Genomic DNA, 24,876 nt, shown 5'->3' on the forward strand with positions numbered 1-24,876 from the left:
GGTGGACGTAAAAGATCCCATGGCACTGTTTCTAAGAAGAGCAAGGGTGTTCTCCCCAGTGTCCTGGCCAATATTTAGCCCTCAAATCGACATCACTAAAAAAAAAATTATCTGGTCATCATCACATTGCTGTTTGTGGGACCTTGCTATGCGCAAATTGGATGCCACGTTTCCTACATTACAATAGTGACTACACTTCAAAAGTACTTCATAAAGCACTTCGAGATATCCTGAGGACGTGAAAGGCGCTATATAAATGTACGTCTTTTTTTCCTTTCATTCAACGATGCAAGAAAACAGCAGCTAATTTCAGTACCTTAATTTGGGCAGCAATACATACTGTCATCTGTCAACTTCCTTTGATTAGCCTGAGTTAACCTAGTTGTCAGTGAACCCTGAATACTTTTCTCTGCCTCAGGAGGTTCGCCCCCATCCCTAGAAAAGATGATTTAGTGACAACATGAGACCTTCCATATGCCAGATGCTATTCATATGTCACCCTGATAACAGACCTTAACCGTAGGAAAGCAACATCTAATGTGCCGTTTCTTACAACTTCGCCTCTCTAAGGAAGACTGCCAAGTTTAGTATAATTACTGTTCCATTTAAAAAATATTTTCTAATACTATTTTGTGTGCTTACATTGATTTTTCAACAAGTTATTAATAGAAATGTACATTCAGGTTTTTAATTTCTTTTGGAGGTTATAGATTTTGGCCATTTCAAGTACTGAATTCCTGCCTCTGAATGTGTGTGTACTAGTTCTCTGCCTACAGACACTATACTGCTGAGAAACAGGCACAGAATCATAAGGCCAACATAAATTCAGATGCAAAGTGACAGGGATATAGATGTGTTCCTCCCAATACAGCACTGAGACCTTCGAGTGGGTTGTCAGGAATTAAGACATGGACCATTTGAGGCAGATATGAATCAATAGGAAACAGATGCTCTCCACTACACTGGGAGACTATTAAGAAACAAAATGCTCACCTTTATTGTTGCATCTCCAGCCACTGCTGACCCATCAACTGCCGACCCATCAACTGCCATGATGCGGAGAAAACTTGTACCAGATTAAGAAGACTGCAGCATGCATGGCCAGGCACAAATGTCTGAATCACAAGCATCCAAATTGCTTAGATTTGGATTTGGAATTAACTTTAGCTTTCTTTCCTAGTTGGTAGTAATTACATTCTTGGCATTCATTCCTTTTCCAGGAAAAAAAAGTATTGCATGGTTGAGGATTTGGAGTTTGTGCAGCAAGGGTGCTTTAAACTGTCCAAGGACACCATGATGTCTTCACGTAGTTACAATGAATGGATTGTTGCATTGTGCAAAAAAAATCTTCACCGAAAAAAGGATCAAGCCACATTCCCGTGTTCTTCTATGTAGCTTCCCAAGCCACATGAACTGACTTCTGACTAAAGTCATGGACTGGCAATTCCTGGTACCCCAGCACCCTACACCAGTACAGCGCCATGACCCGCTAGCAATGGGTGGCCTTAGGTGAACTCCTGAAGATTTTCACACTCTCTTGTTAGCTGTATAATTGGAGATGTGCCAGATGGCCTGGCTGCAGTCAGGAAACCAAAATGCAAACATGACTTTCAATTCATGAAGCAGTTTACTGTGTCAAGACAGTAAGTTGAAATTAAATTTTTAAAAAACAGAATATAGAAAAATAGGATTTCAAACAGATTGTCTCTATAGTTTAACAGTGTAATGCTTCTGAAATACTGTACCTGTAGATTATCCTGTGCAATCTGTACTGGTTTTCATGGCTCTAGGGCATAATCTTCTAGCTGCTAGAGAAAGCCTTTTAGAAATATAGTCAATTCATTTTGGCAGTACAAATACTCACTACATTTATATATTATTTAAAAAAATTAAGACTAACTTTTTACTTGGCATGAAGCATATTCAAGTTGCTCAATCATTTCTACTCCCGTGGAAACCTATCATTTTGAGTGCCCATTCATACCCAGAACCAATGTAGCTTATGAGCTCAGCCCAGTGTGCATTCCAGAATAGTTCCAGGTGGAAAGTTACGGCTTGAACCACCCAGATGCTAATCTTAAGGCATTCGCTAAAAAAGAGTAATTGTGATCAGCAGCCAGGCTGCTCCAGAATGGTTGAGGCCCACTGTAATAAAGCTATTCCTAGGTGTAAATGAAGAGCAGAAAAAGGAGGGGAAAATGTACTGAAGATATTTTCTACCAAGTAGCAGATATATAACTGGAGGGGGCGGGCTGTAAAATGAAGGTAACTTTTACTCCTTTAAATTGTCATTTGTTTGTTGCTTGGCACAAAAATCTTTAACTGTATACAATTTGAGATTTGAACTCGTATTTAATAAAGTCAAAGGTGGTGACCCCAGTGTCATCTGGTTTTCCTGGTATTGCCTTTTAAGCCTTTGTCAACTGTCAGCAGTTCCATGTAGCATAAAAAGTGCCAATGTAGCACCAGCAGTAACTACTGGCACAATCCCCCACTAGTGTCCATTTCACCTATTTCAATATTTGGCTGCACTTTTGCATTGCTCGATGGATTTGTAACCAGAAGAAACTCTCTCGGCTGCGTGTCAAATGTCTCCTCTTAGAAATAGTAATTAATTTCAGCACAGTTGAAGAACAAGTCATCTAAAATTAATTGACATCTACGAGTAGAGATTTGTTTGAATGAATAGTCCATGTCTCTAACAGACTGCTTATATAATAACCTACAAGAAACTATGGCCTAATTGGCCTCTTGTCACCAACATATTTACGGTTACACTTTCCAACTGTAAATAAACTAGCTAGCTGGAAAGTAGTTTGCTGTCTGAAACACAAATACATTTATATTCCATAATAGGCATCCGTTCTTTGGGAAGCTTGAGGCATGATATGCCCTTGTAATTATAGGTTTACATTTTATGTATATATATTTTTCCTTTTGTTTCCCACTGCAAGTATCTTGGTTGTAAATGCACTTCCTGCCATATGGTAATGGAATGGACTGGGTTACCAATGCTTGTTTGACTTAAACTAGGAGAAATACTTGAACAGATGGAGGTGTGGCCAACTAATACTGGTCTTATCCCATCAACTATTTTGAGCACCAGTAACAAGGAAAATTGTGAAAAAGATCACAAGTGCTGCCAAATAACCCGGATGTGTAGGGGACCTCCCCTTCCATCTAGACCCAGCAGTAGTTCGCCACTGCTCATACTAGATAAAAAGGGAAATCTGCAACAGCTATTTCCCCAAAGGCAGAGAATATTACCATGTAATGGTCAGCTACACAGTGATCAGTGGGAAGACCAAGTGTTATTAGCAAACTTGAGCATGACTCAACCTCACCTAAAAAATTGCAAAGCTACTGGTAACAATATTCTTTGAGTTAACTGCAGAAGATTAACCAATGCAAACATGCACGTTGGCATGCCCACAGGGAAGTTGCAAACCACATCTTTGGAAAAGCTTGTTAAAACAAAATCAAAGATGATTGAGAAACTCATTTGAATCCGGTGACCAAATCCTTCACTATAAAAGGCACCAAGGTAAATTCCAGGATTCCAATAGGGAATCCACACTTTAAGGGAGCACATGTAGATGAGGCTAGAACAATGTGGTCCTCTTCTCCCACTTACACTCCCTATGCGTGTGGAATTTGTCATTTATCTGCCATTTCAGCCACAGAGCTTCATCCAATAGGATATCTATCTGGAATTTGGAATCAAAGATCAGCAGCCTCTATGGGATTTCCTCCGCACCTGAACTACAGATATGTGCTCCTACACCAAGAACACAAATTTGTAGAGTTTACACTATTTTTTCACCCCTTGCCCAGGAGTTGACATAACTAGTGGTTGGAGAGGGTGGTATGCGGTTGCACCATCAACCATACGAGCAGTGATAAGCTTCATGATTGATCTGCAGCACGGTGAGAAACAGTCAGACTTTTGAAGAGTTTTACAAAGTTTTTTTTTATATAAAAAGGGCAAAACTGAAAATGCAAGACTAGTAAGTTTTTTTTGTAAAAAAAGTGAGCTAACATAGCACATTCTTAACATTTCATAGTATTTACCAAGAACATTAGGCTTTAGATTAAATGCATTTGAAGCATCCAATGTGAATCTAAGGTGACAAACAACTGCTTATATGTTCTCATCCCAGTTACTGTGTCCTTTGAGAATGTTTTTACTGCAATAACACGGAGAAGACCTAACATGATTTCACAGTAAGGCCTTCATAGTTGTTAAACTGTGATACTGAATCTTGCTCGGTTGTCTTCATAGGAATTCCAATTTGCTAAGCAAACAATCTAATAGGTCAGCAATGGTCTCCTTTTAAATAACAATGTTATTAAGAGTGTGAATGAAACAGAAGATGACCAATCATAAACAGCAGTAAGAACAAACTAAAGACAGGCAAGAGACAAGGCATTAAATGAGAACCACAGTCGCATTCATTATGAAGTCTTGCTGAAGTTGTTCTTCAGGAGTTCCTGTGATGGCCATCAGAAATTGGCTGCATCTGTAGAACTGACAGCATGTATAAGTGCCTCTTTTCTTTGTTTTGGAGTTTACTTATCCAGCTGTAATACAGATAATGATTGATACAGGGAAAGAGGTTATACAGTTAAGAAGCCTAGTATTAAAACAGGCTAGATGTTTGTTTATTTTGTCAGTAAATGTCTTATATATTTGCAGGAAAGATCAAAGAGTCTGACTGGCACAGAGACTAGTCTTTCATGTCTACCAAACAAAAAAGTAGAAAAATATAAACAATTAGCATAGCATGGGATCAGGTGTCTGCACAAGAAACTTGTTGACACTTGGGAATCAAGAGAAAAATGTAATTGACAAGAAACAGCTACAGAAAACAAGTTATCCAGCAAGGATGAAAATAACAAGATCACACCAAATGTCATAGCAAAAAAACAGTAAACACTTAGCACAGTTATAATTTTGAATGATACGTCACAAATGGGGTCTACCAGGAAAGGATATTTAGCTTCCACATTATGACTGGGGAGAACAGAAGAATGGAAACGAAAAGTGGGAGAAGACATTAAATCTAATCCAACCAAAGGGGAGGGTTGGTGTGAAGACTTCCCCCAGATCAGATCAAAGCAAAACTTAAAAGTGCAAAGAAATTCTTTTAAACTTGACAAGGTCACAGTCATCACCACCAACACTATTTGTCTCTTTCATAGGAGAACTGTCTAGCAGCTATTGTCAATTCTTTTATTTCTTTATTTTTTTTAAATTGTTTCAGAATTTTACAATTTTCTATCATTAGTTATGGTGCACCGTTTGTTTATACAGTGTTGGCAGAATCTATAGGTAGGTAAATTTAAGTTTTTTTGCACAGTTGTATTTACTTTGGGGTACTGCACATGGTACATTTTCTTCAGATGGTGCCGGGTTGGATCACTGTTGTTTACTCATCTCCTTGGTTGGTATGCTACAGAGCTTTAGTGTTTTCTTGGAAGTGAAGCGATCTCAGCCTGCAAGAAGGTATCCCAGGCTGCTTGGTAGTTCTCCAGCTTGTTCAAAATGACATAACCCTCCGACGTTCGCTTCACCATGGTGGGAGGAAACGCACCCTCCTGCTTGCAACGAGTGTTACTCTAGTTTACACGGAACAGGATCCAGAGCTGCAGAGATTGTGGCGATATAATATTGACCTCCTGCCTGGAAAAGCTAGAGTCAGAATGTGCAGCAGCATACCTCTCGGTCCCGTCTCTCTCACTCATCTGGCAAAAAGGTGACATTTTCTGGAGCATGTGTATGGAGTGGCATATTTTGGGTTTACAATCTGCACATTGGGAGGCAACAGGTTCTACCTCCAAGCTTCTCTCCAAAAATGTCCAAATTATATCCAGGTGACCAAACCAGAACAAAATGTCCACTATTCAAAATGAGTTAAAGTTATCCTAACTAGTTTTGGAAGCTATCATACTTTTGGTAGAATTAACACAGACACTTTCCAGTTAATTAAACTGGATAAAGTTGCATAATGACAAAAATATCAAAACAAATGCATTAGAAGTATCCTGGCTAAAATATGCTACATATATATTCAGCTACCTATCAAATTGGTGGTATGTACAGAATTAGTAGAATTCAGTAACATCGACTTTGATACGTTTTAGGAATTTTAAGAATTTTAAGCAACCATTTAAAAAAAAATTAGCTATTTGCTAAATATTTGTGACAAATCTTAAATAATGGAAACTTCACTAACTCACTTCTGACACATACAGCAAGGAAAGAAGGGTTCAGATCAAAAGGCATAGTAAATTGCCTCGCCACTTCTCTGCACTGTATCCAGTGTTTGCTCTGCGGTTTTAAAAAGTCAACCCATTTCCAACTTATAAAGTGATGAATAATGGCTACTCAACAAATTCTACTTTTTAAGCTATCTCTAGTGAGGTTTGCCACTGTTTATGAATTTGTTTAATTCAATGCTGACCCCAAATAGATCATCTTCAGGTTGATGTTCAAGGCAGCCCTTAACAAATATGAGAGTCACCCTGGTGGAGTTCTCCACATTCCTGACTGAAGTTGATTCAAAAACTGTAACGGAACAATGGGTGATCTTTAAGGAGATGTTCCAAGTACAGGCTAGGTACATTCCAACAAGAGAGGGAAGATATGGGGGAGGTGCCTGATGATTGGAAAATGGCAAATGTGACACCATTGTTCAAGGGTGCAAGGACAATTCTAGTAACTACAGGCCGGTTAGTTTTAACATCAGTGGTGGGTAAAGTTTTAGAAACAATAATCAAGGAAAAAATTAACGGGCACTTGGGAGAGGTTTAAGCTAATTAAGGAGAGCCAACACAGATTTGTAAAAGGCAGATTGTGTTTGACTAATCTTTTTTGATGAAGTAACAGGGAGGATTGATGAAGGGAATGCAATGGATTTTGTCTACATGGATTTTAGGAAGGCGTTTGACAAAGTACCACATAGAAGGCTGATTAACAAAATTGATGCTCATGGAATAGGTGGGTCAGTGGCAGCTTGGATAAGGAATTAGCGCAAGGACAGAAAACAGCGAGTTGTGGTAAATGGCTGCTTTGCAGACTGGAGGATGGTAGACAGTGGTGTTCCCCAAGGGTCAGTGCTGGGGCCACTGCTTTTTTTGATATGACCTGGATATTGGAATATACAGAGTAGAATTTCTAAATTTGCCAATGACACCAAACTTGGGGGTGTGGCAAACAGTGAGGATGATATCAATCGACTGCAACAGGACATACGGAATTTAATACATAGAAGTATGAGGTGATGCATTTTGGCAGAAGGAACAGGGAGAGGCAATATACACTTAATGGCACAGTTTTAAAGAGTGTGCAGGGACAGAGGGACCTGGGAGTTAATGTGCATAGGTCCCTGAAGATGGCAGGACATACTGAGAGAGTGATTAGCAAAGCATATGGGATCTTGGCCTTCATAATTAGAGGCATGGAGTACAAAAGTAGAGAAGTTATACTTAACCTTTATAAAGCGCTGGTTAGGCCACAACTGGTGTATTGTGTCTAGTTCTGGTCATCACACTTTTTAGGAAGGATGTGAAGGCCCTCAAGAGGGTGCAGAGGAGATTTACCAGAATGGTTCCGGGGATGAGGGATCTTAGTTACAAGGCCAGGTTGGAGAAGCTGGATTTGTTTTCATTAGAGCAAAGGAGGTTGAGGGGCGATTTGATAGAGGTGTACAAGATTAGGACGTGTTTGGATAGGCTAGACGGGGAAAGGCTGTTCCCACTAGTTGATGGTACAAGGACTAGGGGGACACAGATTTAAGGGTTTTGGGCAAGAGATACAGGGGGGGATGCGAGGAAAAACTTTATTTTTTATTTTTATTTTTTTAAAACACAGCGAGTGGTGAGGACCTGGAACTCGCTGCCGACAGAAGTGGTGGAAGCGGAGACTGGATAGGCACTTGAGGGAAGTAAACTTGCAGGGCTACGGGGATAGAGCGGGGGAATGGGACTGACTGGATTGCGCCAGAGAGCCGGCACAGACGCAATGGGCCGAATAGCCTCCTTCTGTGCCATTATGACTATGAAGATCTGAAGTTAATACTCCTCTAGGCAGATGTTTTTGCTTGGTCTGTCCCTGAATTAGTGTCCAGAATTCTATGTTGCAACTGAAGACCACATCTGTAAGAGAATGTGGCAATCTCCTTTCCAACAAAAAAAAAAATCAGCAACTTAAATAAGGTCTCAAATATCAGGACCTTTAGCACATCACAGATGAACTTGATCCGGACTTTCCAACAAATTACAAGAGCCTGGCTGATTCATTTGTCCATTACTTGGACTGAGGCGGATTGCAGTGCCTCCATAACTGGCCTTGCTGAGATCAGGTAACTCACAGCAGTGTTATTTCCTTTAAAAAGGTCACAAGCAACTTTTATCCTTCCTGGGGGGATAGGTGCAGGTGGCTGGAAAAGTCCTCATGGCTATTTACTTCATATAAATCCTTAATTATTTTCTCTCCTATTTTCACTTCTCTTATAGCTTATCATCTCAAGCCATGAATAATTTACAAACTGTTATCCTATCTTTAATGCATGACAAATCACTGGTATTGCTGGCCATAAATATTCTGCATGGAGGTTTCTCTGCAAAGTGGACAGGCACTCGACCATGTTTGAAAGGGTTCTCACATTGATTTACTTTTATTTTTCTCACACATTACACTTTCTTTTTGGTATAGCATCCTCCCAAAGGATGATTAATATTTAATGTTATGGGTTTAACTCCCCAGTCAAGAGGAGGTTCTGTTATTCTTGCATAAAGAGACATCACACTATTACAGGAGACCCATTCCATTAGATTGAAAGTGAGAAGCTATATTGAGTAGCTCATTCTTGCTACCGTTCTCACTCCTTGCATGATCCGTCTGAGTAGCCATCTCAATTCTCAGGAACCACCCATTCAAGGGTTGAGCAAGACATAGCACCTGTGCAGAGGTAGTATCAGGTGAACAAATCATATTCCTTAATGTCTACGTCCTGATTTTCTGAGTTTTATAACTGAGAGGTTCCTGCCTGTTGCATCATTTGCGCTAATACATGATTGCAAGAAAGGATTTTTAACCATGCCTTCATTTCTTGAGTGGACAGCTTTCCATTAGCCTAACAGCACCTACAGGGATGACTAAAGCAATTATTGTACAAATCTGGGCTAAATCATGTCTGGAGAAGGTGGAGAGCCATTTCTCCAAACTTCATCTTTTGTGCTAATCCTTACACCCGACACTTGAGGATTGATTATTGTTTTCATTTTTTATTCTAATTCCCAAGGCTCACACTTGAATCATTTTGCCACCTTAAAATCATAGCGGGAACATGCCCCTTCATTTGCTTTGGTTATTGTATTACTTCCCCAGCATGTGCTAGCCGGTTTAGATTTGTGGTTTTGAACTGCTGAATTGGAGCATGTAATATTATATACTTTTAATGTTTAGGCATCCATTTCCATTCTTTATGAACCACTCCTCTGGATCAATTGTACCAAGCCAGAGACCATGGCAATAGGTCCACTGCTTAATCTGATTAGGGGCTGCTGTCTCATTAAATGGGTATCAATTACCTGCACTCCCAGATAATTCTTTATAAAGCCAACTATCCTGCCGTCCAGTGCATCATTAAATAATATACAACCGATTGGCATGCCATACCCTCTTAGGTAGTGGGCATGAAAGCATTCCCATGACCTCCGAACGTGTTCCAAAAGTACAGGCCCAATATCCCTCATACCTCCTTCAAGGAATTAGATCAACAAATTACCTACTTTTTGTGCAGCAGCAAAAGTAGTATGTAAGTTATTTTTACCCCCATCCATATCCCACTATTACCCTTTATATACATAGAAACATAGAAGATAGGAGCAGGAGTAGGCCATTCGGCCCTTCGAGCCTGCTCCGCCATTCAATGAGATCATGGCTGATCATTCAAATTCAGTACCCTGTCCCTGCCCTCTCCCCATATCCCTTGATCCCTTTAGCCTTAAGAAATATATCCAACTCTTTCTTGAATATATTTAATGAACTGGCCTCCACCGCCCTCTGTGGCAGAGAATTCCACAGGTTCACCACTCTTTGGGTGAAGAAATTCCTCATTTCAGTCCTAAATGTCCTACCCCTTATCCTTTGACTATGACCCCTGGTTCTAGACTCCCCGACCATCGGGAACATCCTTCCAGCATCTAGTCTGTCCAGGCCTGACAGAATTTTATAGGTTTCGACGAGATCCCCTCTCAATCTTCTAAACTCCAGTGAGTACAAGCCCAATCGACGCAATCTCTCCTCATACGTCATTCCTGCCATCCCAGGTATCAGCCTGGTGAATCTTCGCTGCACTCCTTCCATGGCAAGAACGTCCTTCCTCAGATAAGGCGACCAAAACTGCACACAATACTCAAGGTGCGGTCTCACCAAGGCCCTGTACAAATGCAGCAAGACATCCTTGTTCCTGTACTCGAACCCTCTTGCTACGAAGAGGGCCAACATACCATATAGATAAACCATATTATCAATGGGGAGGATAGTGGAAGCAATTTCCTTCATGACATCTACATCAGCAATGTCATGATCAGGTTGGTATAATGATTCTCCCTTCCACACTGACTAAAAACAATTGCAACTTTTCTGGGCATCGTCAGTTCTCACCAGATGTGAAGTAAGCAATTATTTGGTAAAATAATTTTGGATATTTAGCAGTTAACTACATAGATAATAGAGGAACCAGTTGGGCAAGAACATGGTAGATGGAGTTGCTTTTCATTTGAAGAATGCAGAAGACTCTACTGAGTAAATAGAAAGAAAGACTTACATTTATATAGCACCCTTCACAACCACTGGACATCCTAAAGTGCTTTACAGCCAATGAAGTACTTACTGGAGTGTAGTTTCTGCTGTAATATAGGAAACACGGCAGCCAATTTTCACACAGCAAGCTCCCACAAACAGCAATGAGACAATGACCAGATAATTTTCTTTAGTGATGTTGATTGAGATATAAATATTGGCCAGGACACTGGGGAAAGCTCCCCTGCTCTTCTTCGAAATAGTGCCATGGGATCTTTTACATTCACCTGAGAGCAGCTGTTTAACATCACATCCGACAGACAGCACCTCTGCCAGTGCAGCACTCCACTGGAGTGTCAGCCTAGATTTGTGTGTTCAAGTGTCTGGAGTGGGACTTGAACCCACAACCTTCTGACTCAGAGGCAAGGGTGCTACCAACTGAGCCACCGCTGACACTAATCTGCCTTTCTGCTTCATTTGAAACCCCTCCACCCCCCCTACATATCACGAGAATTACAACTATCGCCTGCCAAGGAGTGTGGACCAATCTATAGGGGGATTGTTAATAAGAAGGCATGTCTAAATAATAATCCTTAGAAAGTGTATGATGATGGTTCAATATAGCCATATTTTGAATGCTGAGAATTGTTAGCCCAAGAAACTATCATGGAACAGGTACAGCATTTGTTAATCATTCCATATGGTTTTCTGTTTAGATAGAAAGAGGTAATACTCCAGCAGCCTAGTTCCGCAAGAAACAAGTAACTGTCCAGTTTTATTGAAGTCCTTCATTCTGAACATAGAAAACCAAGACCCGCTTAGCATCCTCAATGAAAATACCATTCCACCTCAGAGTAGTGAAGTGGAAGAAAAAACAGCGGATAACAGATTATCTATTATTTTCAGGAAGAATTTTAGTGGAGTTTAAGACTGCTCTATACTCATACCACATGACCCAGGATCAGTCTATCATAAAATCCTGGAATTTTGCAATCCTTCTTTCAAGACTCCACAACTACCAAAGTGATATTCCAAGTGAAAAGTTTTAGGTTGCATGTGTGGGTACAGAAATTCATGTAAAATCAGGTACAGATCCTACACCATAAGTTGGCAGTTTTGATTCATTATCATGTTCTCTCCATTCATCTGGAGACATGGCAAATGTTTCCAAGGACCTTTGTGAGCAGAAAGTGGGAAAGTCATTCCTATTATGTAGTTGTGCACTGAGTTTAGTTTAAATCCAATGTGTTGACGGAATTTCAACTATGGCACTATATGACATTTCTTTCATTATATGCAAGTCCCATTAAGACAGACTTTCTTTTTGAGCAACAGCACTCAATTTTTAGAATAAAATTTCAGGTAGCCTTGTTGAGTAAATGTCATCTGGCACTGGCTGTCCAATTCAGAAGAAAAATGCCTTCTGCAACTTTGCATGTTTGGATCAGCAGTAGAGTTGCATTACTTCCAAAAATGATTCTTCTTCAATCAAATCGGGGCTACTAGAATCAGTAGCACTCCTTCCACCTGAGATATTTGCAAGATCCATGGAATGACAGAAAATTACAGAAAGGCAATTCACTGCTTCACAATGACAGATCATCTAGAGATTCTAGTAATTCCCTTTCTCTGCATCACAAAAGTTAATAAAAATTGCAAGAAATGTAATACTGATCCTGTTTCATCAGTATGGGCATCTGCAGTGATAGACGAGTGGATCAATATACAGCTCAGAACATTAGAGACGACATTATACCAGTTACCGAGCAGAGACATTCTATTCTACACCAGAAAAGGATTTGCAAAGCACAAGAGCAAATGATCCGTTTCTGCATCTTGATCATAAAAAGCAGCATCTTTGGGCTTGCTATCCAAAAGGTGGATCATCTGGTAGGAACTTGGTCTCTGAAATTATGATATATTTAAGCAAATGCACATGAAGACTAAGATTAACAAGTGCTCCACAACAGGGTTTAAGCATATAATTTGGGCTGACACTTCTGCGCAGCATTGTCGGAGGAGCCATCTTTCAGATGAGACATTAAACCGAGGCCACATCTGCCTCCTCAGGTGGACAGAAAAATCCTACGGCACTTTGAGGAAGCTTTCACAGTATTCTGGCCAACAACCATCCCTCAAATAATACCAGTAAAAAAGGTTAACTAATTGTTCATGTCATTGTTTTTTGTAGGAGTTTGCTTTGCATAAATGCATCTGTCCATGACAGTATTGGTAGGAGTGACCACCGCACAGTCCTTGTAGAGACAAAGTCCCATCTTCACACTATGGACACTCTCCATCGTGTTGTGTGGCACTACCACCATGCGAAATGGGATAGATTCAGAACATATCTAGCAGCTCAAAACTGGGCATCCATGAGGCACTGTGGGCCATTGGCAGCAGAATTGTATTCCACCACAATCGGTGACCTCATGGCCCAGCATATCCCTCACTCTACCATTACCATCAAGCCAGGGAACCAACCCTGGCTCAATGAGGAGTGTAGAAGAGCATGCCAGGAGCAGCACCAGGCATACCTAAAAATGAGGTGCCAACCAGGTGAAGCTACAACACAGGACTACTACGCTAAACAGCGGAAGCAGCATGCTATAGACAGATCTAAGTGATCCACAACCAACGGATCAGATCAAAGTTCTGAAGTCCTGCCACATCCAGTCCTGAATGGTGGTGGACAATTAAACAATTAACAGGAATAGGAGGCTCTCTGAACATCCCCATTCTCAATGATGGTGGAGCTCAGCATGTGAGTGCAAAAGACAAGGCTGAAGTGTTTGCAACCATCTTCAGCCATTAGTGTTGAGTGGATGATCCATCTAGGCCTACTTCAGGAGTTCCCTACCATCACAGAAGCCAGTCTTCAACAATTCGATTCACTCCACATGATATCAAGAGACGGCGGAGTGCACTGGATACAGCAAAGGCTATGGGCCCCGACAACATCCCGGCTGTAGTGCTGAAGACCTGTGCTCCAGAACTAGCTGTGTAGCCAAGCTGTTCTAGTACAGGTGCCACACTGACATCGACCCAAAAAGTGGAAAATTGCCCAGGTATGTCATGTCTACAAAAAGTAGGACAAATCCAATCCAGCCAAATACCGACCCATCAGTCTACTCTCAATCATCAGCAAAGTGATAGAAGGTGTCGTCAAATTGAAGTCAATGGGAATCAGGGGGAAATCTCTCCACTGGCTGGAGACACACCTAGCACAAAAGAAGATGGCTGTGGTTGTTGGAGGCCAATTATCTCAGTCCCAGGACACTGCTGCAGGAGTTCTTCAGAGCAGTGTCCTAGGCCCAACCATCTTCAGCTGCTTCAATGACCTTCCCTCCATCATAAGGTCAGAAGTGGGGATGTCCATTGATGACTGCATAGTGTTCAGTTCCATTTGCAACACCTCAGATAATGAAGCTTGGGCTTGGGCTGATAAGTGGCAAGTAACATTCGCGCCACACAAGTGCCAGGCAGTGACCATCTCCAACAAGAGTCTCATCGCCTCCACTTAACATTCAACTGCATCACCATCGTCACCCTGAGGGTCACCATTGACCAGAAAATTAACTGGACCAGCCACATAAATACTGTGGCTACAAGAGCAGGTCAGAGGCTGGGTATTCTGCATTGAGTGACTCACCTCCAGACTCCCCAAAGCCTTTCCACCATCTACAAGGCACAAGTCAGGAGTGTGCTGGAATACTCTCCACTTGCCTGGATGAGTGCAGCTCAATCAACACTCGAGAAGCTCGACACCATCCAGGATAAAGCAGCCCGCTTGATTGGCACCCCATCCACCACCTTAAACATTCACTCCCTCCACCACCAGCGCACCATGGCTGCAGTGTGTACCATCTACAAGATGCACTGCAGCAACTCACCAAGGCTTCTTCGACAGCACCTCAAATCCTTGACCTCTACTGCCTAGAAGGAAAGGGCAGCAGGCACATGGGAATACCACCTCCAAGTCACACACCATCCCGACTTATTGCCATTTCTCCATCGTCGCTGGGACAAAATCCTGGAACTCCCTGCTTAACAGCACTGTGGGAGTACCTTCACCACATGGACTGCAGCAGTTCAAGAAGGTGGTTCACCACCACCTTCTCGAGGGCAATTTGATTAAGGGAATCAAGGGATATGGAGATAGTGCAGGAAAGTGGAGATGAAGCAAAAGATCAGCTGTGATCTTGTTGAATGGCAGAGCAGGCTCGAAGGGCCAAATGGCCTACTCCCACTCCTATTTCTTATGCTCTTATGTAATTAAGGACGGGCAATAAATCCTGGCCTGGACAGCGTCGCCCACATCCCATGAATGAATAATAAAAAAAAATTGGCTGCTGCATTTGCCTAAAACTGATTCAGTGACTGTGAAGCACTTTGGGACTTCGAGGACATGAAAGTGCTACATAAGTGCAAGTGTTTTTTTCAGTGGGTGATTCTAGACCCTCGGTGGCTGGCAGGTTTGCAGACTGAGAAAAGGTGAAATGTGTAGCCTACATAAACCTCATTAGTTACCAAAGCCACATATCTTGTCTCCCAAACAACATAAAACCAGGCTGTCCAAAGCTTGCCATCTAAGGAGAAGGGAATGGGGACCGAAGTACAACTGGGTAATATTTACTTAAACCATAAGCTCTGACCTACATTCAATTTTTTTGACTGCACTTCACCACAGTTGTTAGAATTGCTCAATTTTTAAAGTTGGGGGGGGGGGGGGGGGGGGAGGAAAGAGAAGTAATTTTTCTTGAAAGGAAAATTGTTTGGATATACGATTGAGAAAACTGGAATACTTGCAACAAGTTTCTCATTCAGACTGGCATCCCATCATCTGAACTTTAAAATTATGAAGGGGTTTGATAGGAGAAACGTAGAGAAGTCATTTGCACTTGTGGGGGAGTCCAAATAAGGGGCATAAAAAAATGATCACGTAAGGAATTCAGGAGGAACTTCTTCACTCAGAGTGGTTAGAATGTGGCACTTGCGACTACATGGAGTAGTTGAGGTGAATAGCATAAATGCATCAAGGGGAAGCTAGATAAGCACGAGGGAGGAAGGAAGTAGGGTGGGAGGAGGTTCGTGTGGAGCATGAACACTTGCATCGACCAGTTGGGCCGAATGGCCTCTGTCTGTGCTGTAAATTCTATGCAACTCAGACTATTCAAATCAACTCAATGTTGCATAGTATAATATTCCTTCCAACCAGCTAAATGTTTACGCTGACTCTCAACCTGGTTTTAGTCAAACAAATGTGCTGCAGCATTAGCCAAAATGAAATATTTCAGTAGATAGGGAAGATCAGGCAAACTAAAGAACTGAGATCTCAGTATAAATCTGTCAACAGTTCCAAACTACACAATTCTCTCTCATAATTCCAAGACTGATGGAAAGCAGTCAGATCCGAAGAAATATGCATTTCTCACATTGCATGCAATCCCACCACCTCCCATCCTCCTGAAAGGGAGGGAATTGCACGTTTCACATCATTTTGAATAAAGCAGTTCTTGAATACCAGATCTAAAATCCATGTCAGGTATCAAAAGTTCCATTTAAGTGTAACAACCAACTAACCAAATCGAGATCAGTCTAAATCAAGTTAAACAGCTCCTTCAAAATTGTTTCTAAAAAAACTGATGCCATAGGTCAGTGGTGTCCAAATTGCAGCTCCTGGACCCCACACAGCTCCTTAGCCCTGGAAGATCAGAAACTAATTGTACTTGTATATATTATTCACTGATTTGTCCTGCTTGAATTTTGTTTGGAAAGAGATGTTATTAGTGTTTTTGCCACATTGGTGGATAAATTTTAAGTGAGCATACCATTCTCTGTTAATATCCACAACTTGAGATATATGCAAATCAAATGAAACACAGATTTATAATATGTGGCTCCTTAGGCTCTCTGATATACATCTATGAGGCCCACAAAGACAACATTCTTGGACACCTCGGCCATAGATACTCCCGACTCTCAAAAGCTCAATCCAAGGAACTAATTACTCTTGCTCCATTGTTGCCCCTAGGTTTATTTGGTATATTGGTATTAGTACATTATAGGGAGACAAATATTTAGGCCAATACGCATCAGTGATACTGTTAATTCATCCCCTTCAGTATAAGTGGCAGACTGTAACTGGTAATACTTCACTGATCCCCAAAAAACTATTTCCAGACACAAAGGCATCAGCTTTGGCTCAGTAGAATAGGCCATTCATCCCCTTTAGCCGGCTCCGCCATTCAATTAGATTGTGGCTGATTGGCACCTCAACTCTATTTACTCGCTTATAGTTTAGTTTTTAACTAATTACTAGATCGAGTTTAAGTTTACGTAGATGAAATTAAATATTTACCTGTAACAAAGCACAAGCATTGGAGGCAAAACGTAGCACCTCCTTCCCCCTCTGCTCCGAATTCCTACTCTCTCTAAATTCCCAACTTTAACACACTGTGCATCAGCAGATGGTGTTTACTTTTATACCCTTGGAGCCACACAAGTTACAAGTGCGGTCTCACCTCCCTGCTCACAGTAATTCGTGTTCAAGACAAACACTTACAGCTGACTGACAGGCAGTTTCTGTTAACTACAGGTTTTAAAAGTTCTATGTTAAATTCAAAATGTTAAACTAAATTTCACTTTTTACAGCTAGTACTCACCCAGACTTACCAGAGACTTCCACTCTCTCCAAATTCCCAACTTTAACACTGTTTAGAAGCACTCCATTTAAGATCACTCTGTGCAGACCACCAAGGCATCATGGTGGTGTAAAAGATCCCATTGTTAGAGGCGCTATATAAATGCAAGTCCTTTCCTTTAAACCAAATTTGGAAGGACAATTATCTGTAAATTAACTGCTATGCTGGGTGCTTTCACAGTTCAGGTACACATGCTGTGAAAAATTCACACTCCCATTACACTTTATTGAAAACCTAGTGGGAACATTATTTGACTCATCAACCAGTGTTGTTCCAATCAAATATGGCCATTCACAAAAAGTGATCAGGCAAATCCTAATAACTAGACTAACTTTCCTACTGTCAAGAGAATCATGTTAAAGCGCATGGAAATGATAGCCAGAGAGAAGCTGTTCCAGCATCTGCATCACAACAACCTGGTACCTAGTCACTAATTTGACTTCAAAGCACAAGGTCAAAGTGTGATGCGCATAATCTCAGTGCAGAAATGAAATGAGCCTCTCAATGTCCAGTATTCAGGGAAAACAGTAGCCCCCAACATTTCCATACCTTTTGATAGCTTCCTGCTCATAAAGAAGCTAGCCTCTTGCAAAATTCTGGTGAACTGCTAAACTAGATGTATACCTAGTCATAAGAGATAGGCACTGGGTCATAATATTAATCTCATTGAAACACTTACACACGGATTATTCAGGAAGGCATTCTTCACCCCACTTAATTTCTTATTCACCAATGAGCTGATGGATGCCATGACCACTACGGAAAAAACTTGAGGTTGGTCCAATTTTGGCCAAAAAGAGTATCTGCATACTCTTCGGTGGAGCTGGCTCTTCTATTTTTTTCCTTTATAGGAATTGTCCTTTGGTCTCTATATTTCTGAAGTTCATCTGCAAATAATGTCACGCAGGGTGATGGCATTGCTAGACGTGTGCACTGAAAATTTGAAGTGAAGCCTAAAATCCAGTCACAATGTCTGTATCCCCTAACACCTCCATGTGTCTACCTCCTATGCCAATCCTTTACAGAAGCTACCCTGTATGCCTGTTCCCCAAATTGCTTAATTGCCAATGCCAGGATTTAGTGTTTCTCTTTCAATAAAGCAAAGGAACAGTACAATAAGGTGTCCATTGCACAAGTGAAAGGGCTCCACGACCAACACAGGAGAGAGGTTGGCACAGCTGTGTCAATTGCATTCCCTCGTTTCATATTGCTAAAAAGCAAGAAGCAGGTTGAATACCAACACTGGTAGCTAACATCAACAGCAATACAGGCAGGGACTAGAGGTACAAAAACCATGTATCCAGTGGGCAGGATGTGGTAGGTACACAGTCACTGGATACAACATATTTTAGATCTGCAGCAAGGTGCAACCCTTTTGGGATGATGTTCAGGATGAAGCTGATCAAGCAATAGACTAGAAAACAAATTATCTTTTGGGTTTCTGTTCGACATACCCGGTGTAAATTCCATGGATTTGTTATTTACAACTTGTCAATCCATTGCACTATATTCGTGCCGAGTCCCCGACACCCACCTTAAACACCTGCATTCAAGTCTTACTCAAAATTCAGCAGGCGTTAAAGGTAAAAGGCAACATTCTTAGTACAACTGGAACACAGAAGTTCTTACCAGTATGGTCCCTTCGCCTGCACCATAGCCAGGAAAAAAGAGGAACATCCCCAAAAACCTATATCACATGCCTGAAGGGAAGAATAATAGGTTAAAGCTGGATATTGAATATTTCAAACCAGGCAAAACTCATTCACTGTTGCAACATGCGTATTGCTTTCTCCTATATCATTTACCAAATGTACATAATCTATCAAACCCAATCCGTGTACAAGCTCCGCTAGAAATTTTTTGTACCCAAGCATCAGTCTTCAATTATACATGCATTTTATCTGCATGACCTCTATATAAAACAATTTGCCTTGAAAATATTTTGTTTTAACTTCCTCATAATTGAAGGAAATGTTTACATCTATAAAGAATTCATCCAAGTTACAGGTTTTCAAACTGGGGTCCCTAAACTCTGCAAGGAGATTCCAAGGTGTCTGGGACTTGGGATTACGGTCAGTCTACAACTGGACAGATGAGTGCCATGAGCAGTGTCTCATGATTTTTTTTTTCTGTAGTTGTTGACAGGCTAGCATAGATTTTCTGTTGTGCACTAATTAAATAGGTTTTTGAAGCAATAATCCAGTTCTGCATTGGATAGCTAACACTTCTTCTAACAGGACTGGGTGTCTGTGGGAGTGTGTAAGTATTTACAGGGATTCCCCCACATAGAAAGGTTTAAAAAAAACTAATCCAATAACTGCATGTTTGGATTAAGAACCATACCTCTCAAGTGTCCCAAGAACTCAGATTTCAATGGCAAAAAAGCTACTTTTCCTTCCTGCAAAGACATGCTGACAATTGTCAGCTTCACAGTCAAGCAGGAGGAAAAAAAGATTTCAGACATTAAGATTGCAGTCCCCCAGAAAACAAAGCAAATTAACCAGGCAACATCAATTAAAATAGCTGCCAATCAGCATGTAGCCCCATCCATTCTCAACAGCGATTTGGTGTGCAGCATGAGGTAGATGGTACCTCTTCAGAGCTGCCGATTCAGTTGCTAATTGGGCGAGTACCAATTTCCAGCAGTCTGGTTTGGTTTCGCCTATTGCCTGGCACAAGGGTTTGATGCTGCAAGAGAAAAAACATGACACCACTTCACCTGGCAGGTCCTCAAGAAAGCAGATAGAAAGAGGTGAGGAGAGAAACATAAAAAAAGATAGATGTGAAAGAAAGGGATAGAGTGCATTGAAGGATAGTTTTGACTACTTTCACTGGGGCAAGCAGGAAGCAATACATCACTGCCTGTTGACATTGCTGAGAGGTTGGGGAAGGCAAAGCTTCACACGTAGCAAACACATGCAAGAAGCATTATTCACTGACCTTCCCACTCACTCAAGTCTTATTTCTAATGACTGAAGTGAGCTGAAGTGATGAGGAGTGAGTCAGCTCTCTTCAATTATTAAAATGCAAATGGCTGCACAATGGACAACCAAATTTTGCTGTTAATGTTAAAGAGCTTACCTTTTTAAAAAAAAGTAAAAGCAGGACATTGCACCAACTGCATTTATACGGTCAATGATCCTTACTGATAGGGGATGTCCTCTTCCAGATGGCTTCAGTTACTCGGATATGGGCTTGTCCAATTTTATATTGTACCTTTGGTGTTGAGTCTACACTCAAGTAGCAACTGCACCAACACCAAAACTGCAGTATAAAAGCAACATAACTGACATAATACAACATTCACGAGATGTAGTTTTAAGTGGCAGGTTACTACGCTGCAGAGAGATGTGAACATTAGGGCCAGGGGTGATATATGAAGCCAAAGAGAAACTAATTTTGGTCATTCGTCCTCAAATTTTGCAGGACATGACCGAGTGGCTGGTTCAAAGGTTGAGTAGTTATGGCTGTGATTGAAGAAGGCAAATCCCAAGATTCAGTGGATGATATCTCACAAAAAGCAGATCTGAAGATCTACCTAAAATATAGGAAGAAACACAAACCACAAGGGTCAGGAGCTTCCCCCTCTATATTATAGCACAAAACCAGAGCCAGCCGGAAACAAGGATATAGAAACTATAAAGCCTGCGTTACATCAGATGCAAAATTTTATATTCTTGCATCAGGATGTGCAAGTAGGCTAACCAAAGTTAGTCAATCTGTTGACTATACTAATAAGCATCCAGCTACTTCCATGGTGTATAGGGATGTCATAATCTTTCTTCTTTGCAGTCTCTTGACAGCCAGTCCAGTGGGATTGTAAGATAAATGTAGATGTTAGAGATGCATGCCCTGGGGCTTGGCTCCGGGGAATCGGATTCGCACTGTTGTACATCTACAAATTACATCAGGAAACTGATAGCAAAGTTACTGTTTTATTAGGCAACACAATGCAATACATTTACTTTTTCAAAAGTATTTTAATTGCTTCTGCATACAACTTTTTTCTTTTATCCTGATAACCACTTACCATTCCAAAGTTTTAAACATTAAAACAAAAAAATGCTGCTAAGTAGCAATCCCCCAACCCCTGAACTTAATATACATACATTGAAGGTAGCTAACTTGTCAATTAAGTGTGTGATTTGAATTCATATTAAAATTCTGTCGTATAAATCAAGTGTACAAAATGTAATCATACTGTACTTGGCAATTTAAAAAATTACATTTCATTTAGAGGTAAAATGCATCAGTCAAGTGAAAAATCAAAGCCCTGTAGTTGTACAATTCACATCAGATTCATACTTAGCACATAGGGGATATTTGTGAAAAAGTATGAGTCAGAGGTAGTAAGCTCTTCTTTATATAATCCTTCTGATTTTAGGGTTAAACCCAATAATTACCTTCCCCAAAATTAGTGTCAAACCCGCTAAAACCCATAAACATTGTTCGATGTACTGCAATTCTAGTGTGACACGTAGTTGCTTTTCCCTTTTTGGTGCAGGGAGCCATTCACCTTCTCTCGTAGCCACAGGCATCATCAGCGTAGAGCAGACCTTCGGTTGGCTGTGTCACATACCAGCAGTAGAATGAAGTTCTACAAGGAAGCACCAAAGGTGCAGCTAATGTTGTACATTATACTTTGTGAAGAAAGTTATAAGCATTAAAGTATTATACTTTTTCAGCAAAACAATTTTGGAAGGAAGCTTATTTGTTTCTTCCAAAGTTGTTGTGTTAACTCAATCCAATTAAACCCAAAGTTTTCTAATTACAAACATTTTGTTTGACTTTTGACTGGAAAAGTGTATTTTCTTGCATTTTCTTTTTAATATAAATACAGGAATTAAAACCTTGAAAATCAGGTCTAGTTATATAGCGCATGTATACACATTTCTCCCCCACTCCAAGAATGCAGAATACTATTTTGGTTTACTTTAGTAAGATTCAACTAATTATTTCAAAATTGATTTAATCAATCAATGTGTTGGGTTTAACCCTTGAGCATCATAAATGATTTATTTTGAAGATCAAATCAGGCTTCTAGTGCACGAATGAGATAGTTGTCCTGCAACAAGTTAATGTAGCTTTGCAAGGTTTATAATGACTTAAGTACTATCTCCTACATGCTTGTGGTTCTGCCCACAGATCCAACAATATTGGTCAATATTATGGGAGATCAAAACTAAGACTGCCATGAATGTTTCAATTGGCCCCAATTCTCTAATGTATAGTGGGACACCATATAGACCCCCCACGTCATTTGATGACCTTCGTGTTTTCAGCATATTGTTGCAGGCTGGTCTTTTCTGTCAGGTGGGAGTGCCTCCACATGGGTTAATAGACTGCAGGATATGAGGAGATTATGTACTCCCTTTGTTTTACATTTCATTTACCAAGTATGAGGTCAACAGGTGAAGTAGGGTTTAGTGGAATCTTGTAATTGCAGGGTTCAGGGGTCATTGACAGTTCACCTGTAGTTGTGTTCACTGTTGGGATATCTGGAAAAGAGGCTCTGCATCTCGTCATTTGAAGCATCCCCATCATTCCTTTCTTGGTTTGTTTTTTCCTGTTTCTTATAGCTTCCTATCCTGACTACGAGCATTTCTCCCCATGGATGACCTCCTTTAGATCCATCCCCTTTTTCTCTCCTTGGCAATCACGTAATCCTTAGGGTTCTCTTTAGCTGTTTGAAAGAGCCTTAACTCAGGTTTTGTGGCTTAGTTTTGATTTAGTTGGACATTTATGGTGAGCTCCAGGTTCATATGATTCTTACATTATATATTCCTTGAGGAAATGTATTTGTTGATCTTTGTTATATGTGATTCCTCATCATTGTCTTTGTCATTCTGCAATTTAAAACTTTCAAGTCTATTTTTTGTCAAATTGAGCTAGTCACGTCAATATGACCATATCAATATTTAGACTTCCATCAGTTAATGGCTAAAAAAGCACCCTTTGTAATCAGTTTCCAGTTAGTTGCCATGTTTTTCAATCTTGGGCCCCACCTCCAAAATGGATAGTGGAACCTGGGAGGCAGAAAGTGTTACTAAGTAAAAGTATTAGAAATAAATCAAAGGTTAAAAATCACAAGAAAAGAATCAGGAAGAATAATGAAAAAGAGTGAAATTAAAGCTTTTTAAAAAATTAGAATGTTGTTTATTTTAGTAGTTTATGTTTCATATTAGTGATAAATCTACTTCTGACATACGATTTGTTTTGATACTTATAGCAAGCTTTATTTCAGTGTGGTAGCATACAGGTCAAAAACGTAAAAGCCATTGAAAGGAGCTTGGAATTCTCTGGATTTGCTGGCGCTTTAAGGGTTACTGTGCCAAAAATATTCCAATGTTATATTACCAGCAATAGTAACATACTGCAATGCGCAGTAAATGTGCAGTAAGGTTAGTGCACACAAGATAATCCAGGTGAGTCACCGACATCCATATATTGAGGCGTTACTAAGTAATCAGTTGTTGTTCTCTTCCAACCACCTCCTGACTAGTTGAGAGCTGGCAAAGGCAAGGATTAAAATACGAATCCATGATGATATTCCTGGTGCGGCATACCACCTTCTTATTTATTATGTGGATACCTAAACATCAGGAAGTCAGAAATGCCAAACGTCTCACTGGTTATCTATGGTCGCAGGGACACCATAAAGCTGATGTAATGATGCATTCTTCTGAGGCGCTGACTTGAGCAGTAACTCAACTTTCAAGCAGAGTTGCATTGGCAACTGACTGACGATCATCCAACAAAAAGCCGGCAGAAAAGTGGAAATTCCAAAGAAACCTCACCACCACTCATCACGCCTGGAAAACTTGAGTGTATCAAAGACTGGATCTGCCCAGTGATGGAATATTATAACCTTGTTTGGCAGGCTACAGAGAACCCATCTTTTACTTGTGGACTCATTACAGTCCAAAGCAATTTAGACCATTGGTTCAGATTAAGTTGGCATACTCCATCCTCCGCAACATCTGAGACACATTGCCATTCTGACAGTCCTCTTCAAGATCATGGCTGGAGCAGTGCCACAGGAGTTGCTTCTGCTTTAGCTAGACCTCCATGTTTATGCCAGGAACACAAGAGCTGATGCAGTTGCACTTCAACATCCTGTATCATTCCAAACAGTCGACATGGAATACCAGCAGCAAAGCGTCACATATTCCTGCTCCTACTTTTGGAGCTCTCTCCCAAACAGCGCCGTCACCTTGAAGTCTGTCTCACGCGCGGAAATTCAATCACTGTTAAGCATTACTTATTGAACCTGGAGTTGTTAGAGCACACACAGGTCATGGAAAAGCTCTGGCTTACCAGTTGGTACTCCAGTAAAATTTCTCCAGACCTTTCAGTGCTCTA

At 40.7% G+C, this 24,876-nt stretch overlaps 1 protein-coding gene across 4 annotated transcripts in view; it reads right to left on the reverse strand.

The window, feature by feature from the left end:
* slc22a16 (solute carrier family 22 member 16) overlaps nt 1–24,876 on the reverse strand; it is a 108,600-nt gene that overhangs the window by 78,444 nt on the left and 5,280 nt on the right. For 2 of the 4 annotated variants that reach the window (XM_085997808.1, XM_085997810.1), the window contains 2 exons: nt 19,144–19,214; nt 994–4,581 (listed from right to left, as the gene is read on the reverse strand). In XM_085997808.1, the coding sequence (XP_085853934.1) occupies nt 994–1,053 (60 nt within the window). In that variant the 5' untranslated portion in view covers nt 1,054–4,581; nt 19,144–19,214. The remainder of the gene's footprint in view (nt 1–993; nt 4,582–19,143; nt 19,215–24,876) is intronic. The other 2 variants (XM_085997811.1, XM_085997809.1) reach the window with 1 other exon arrangement.

This window comes from Somniosus microcephalus, chromosome 9 (assembly GCF_052327205.1).
Source record: "Somniosus microcephalus isolate GS21.2 chromosome 9, FLI_Smic_1.0, whole genome shotgun sequence".
Taxonomy (NCBI): Eukaryota; Metazoa; Chordata; class Chondrichthyes; order Squaliformes; family Somniosidae; genus Somniosus; species Somniosus microcephalus.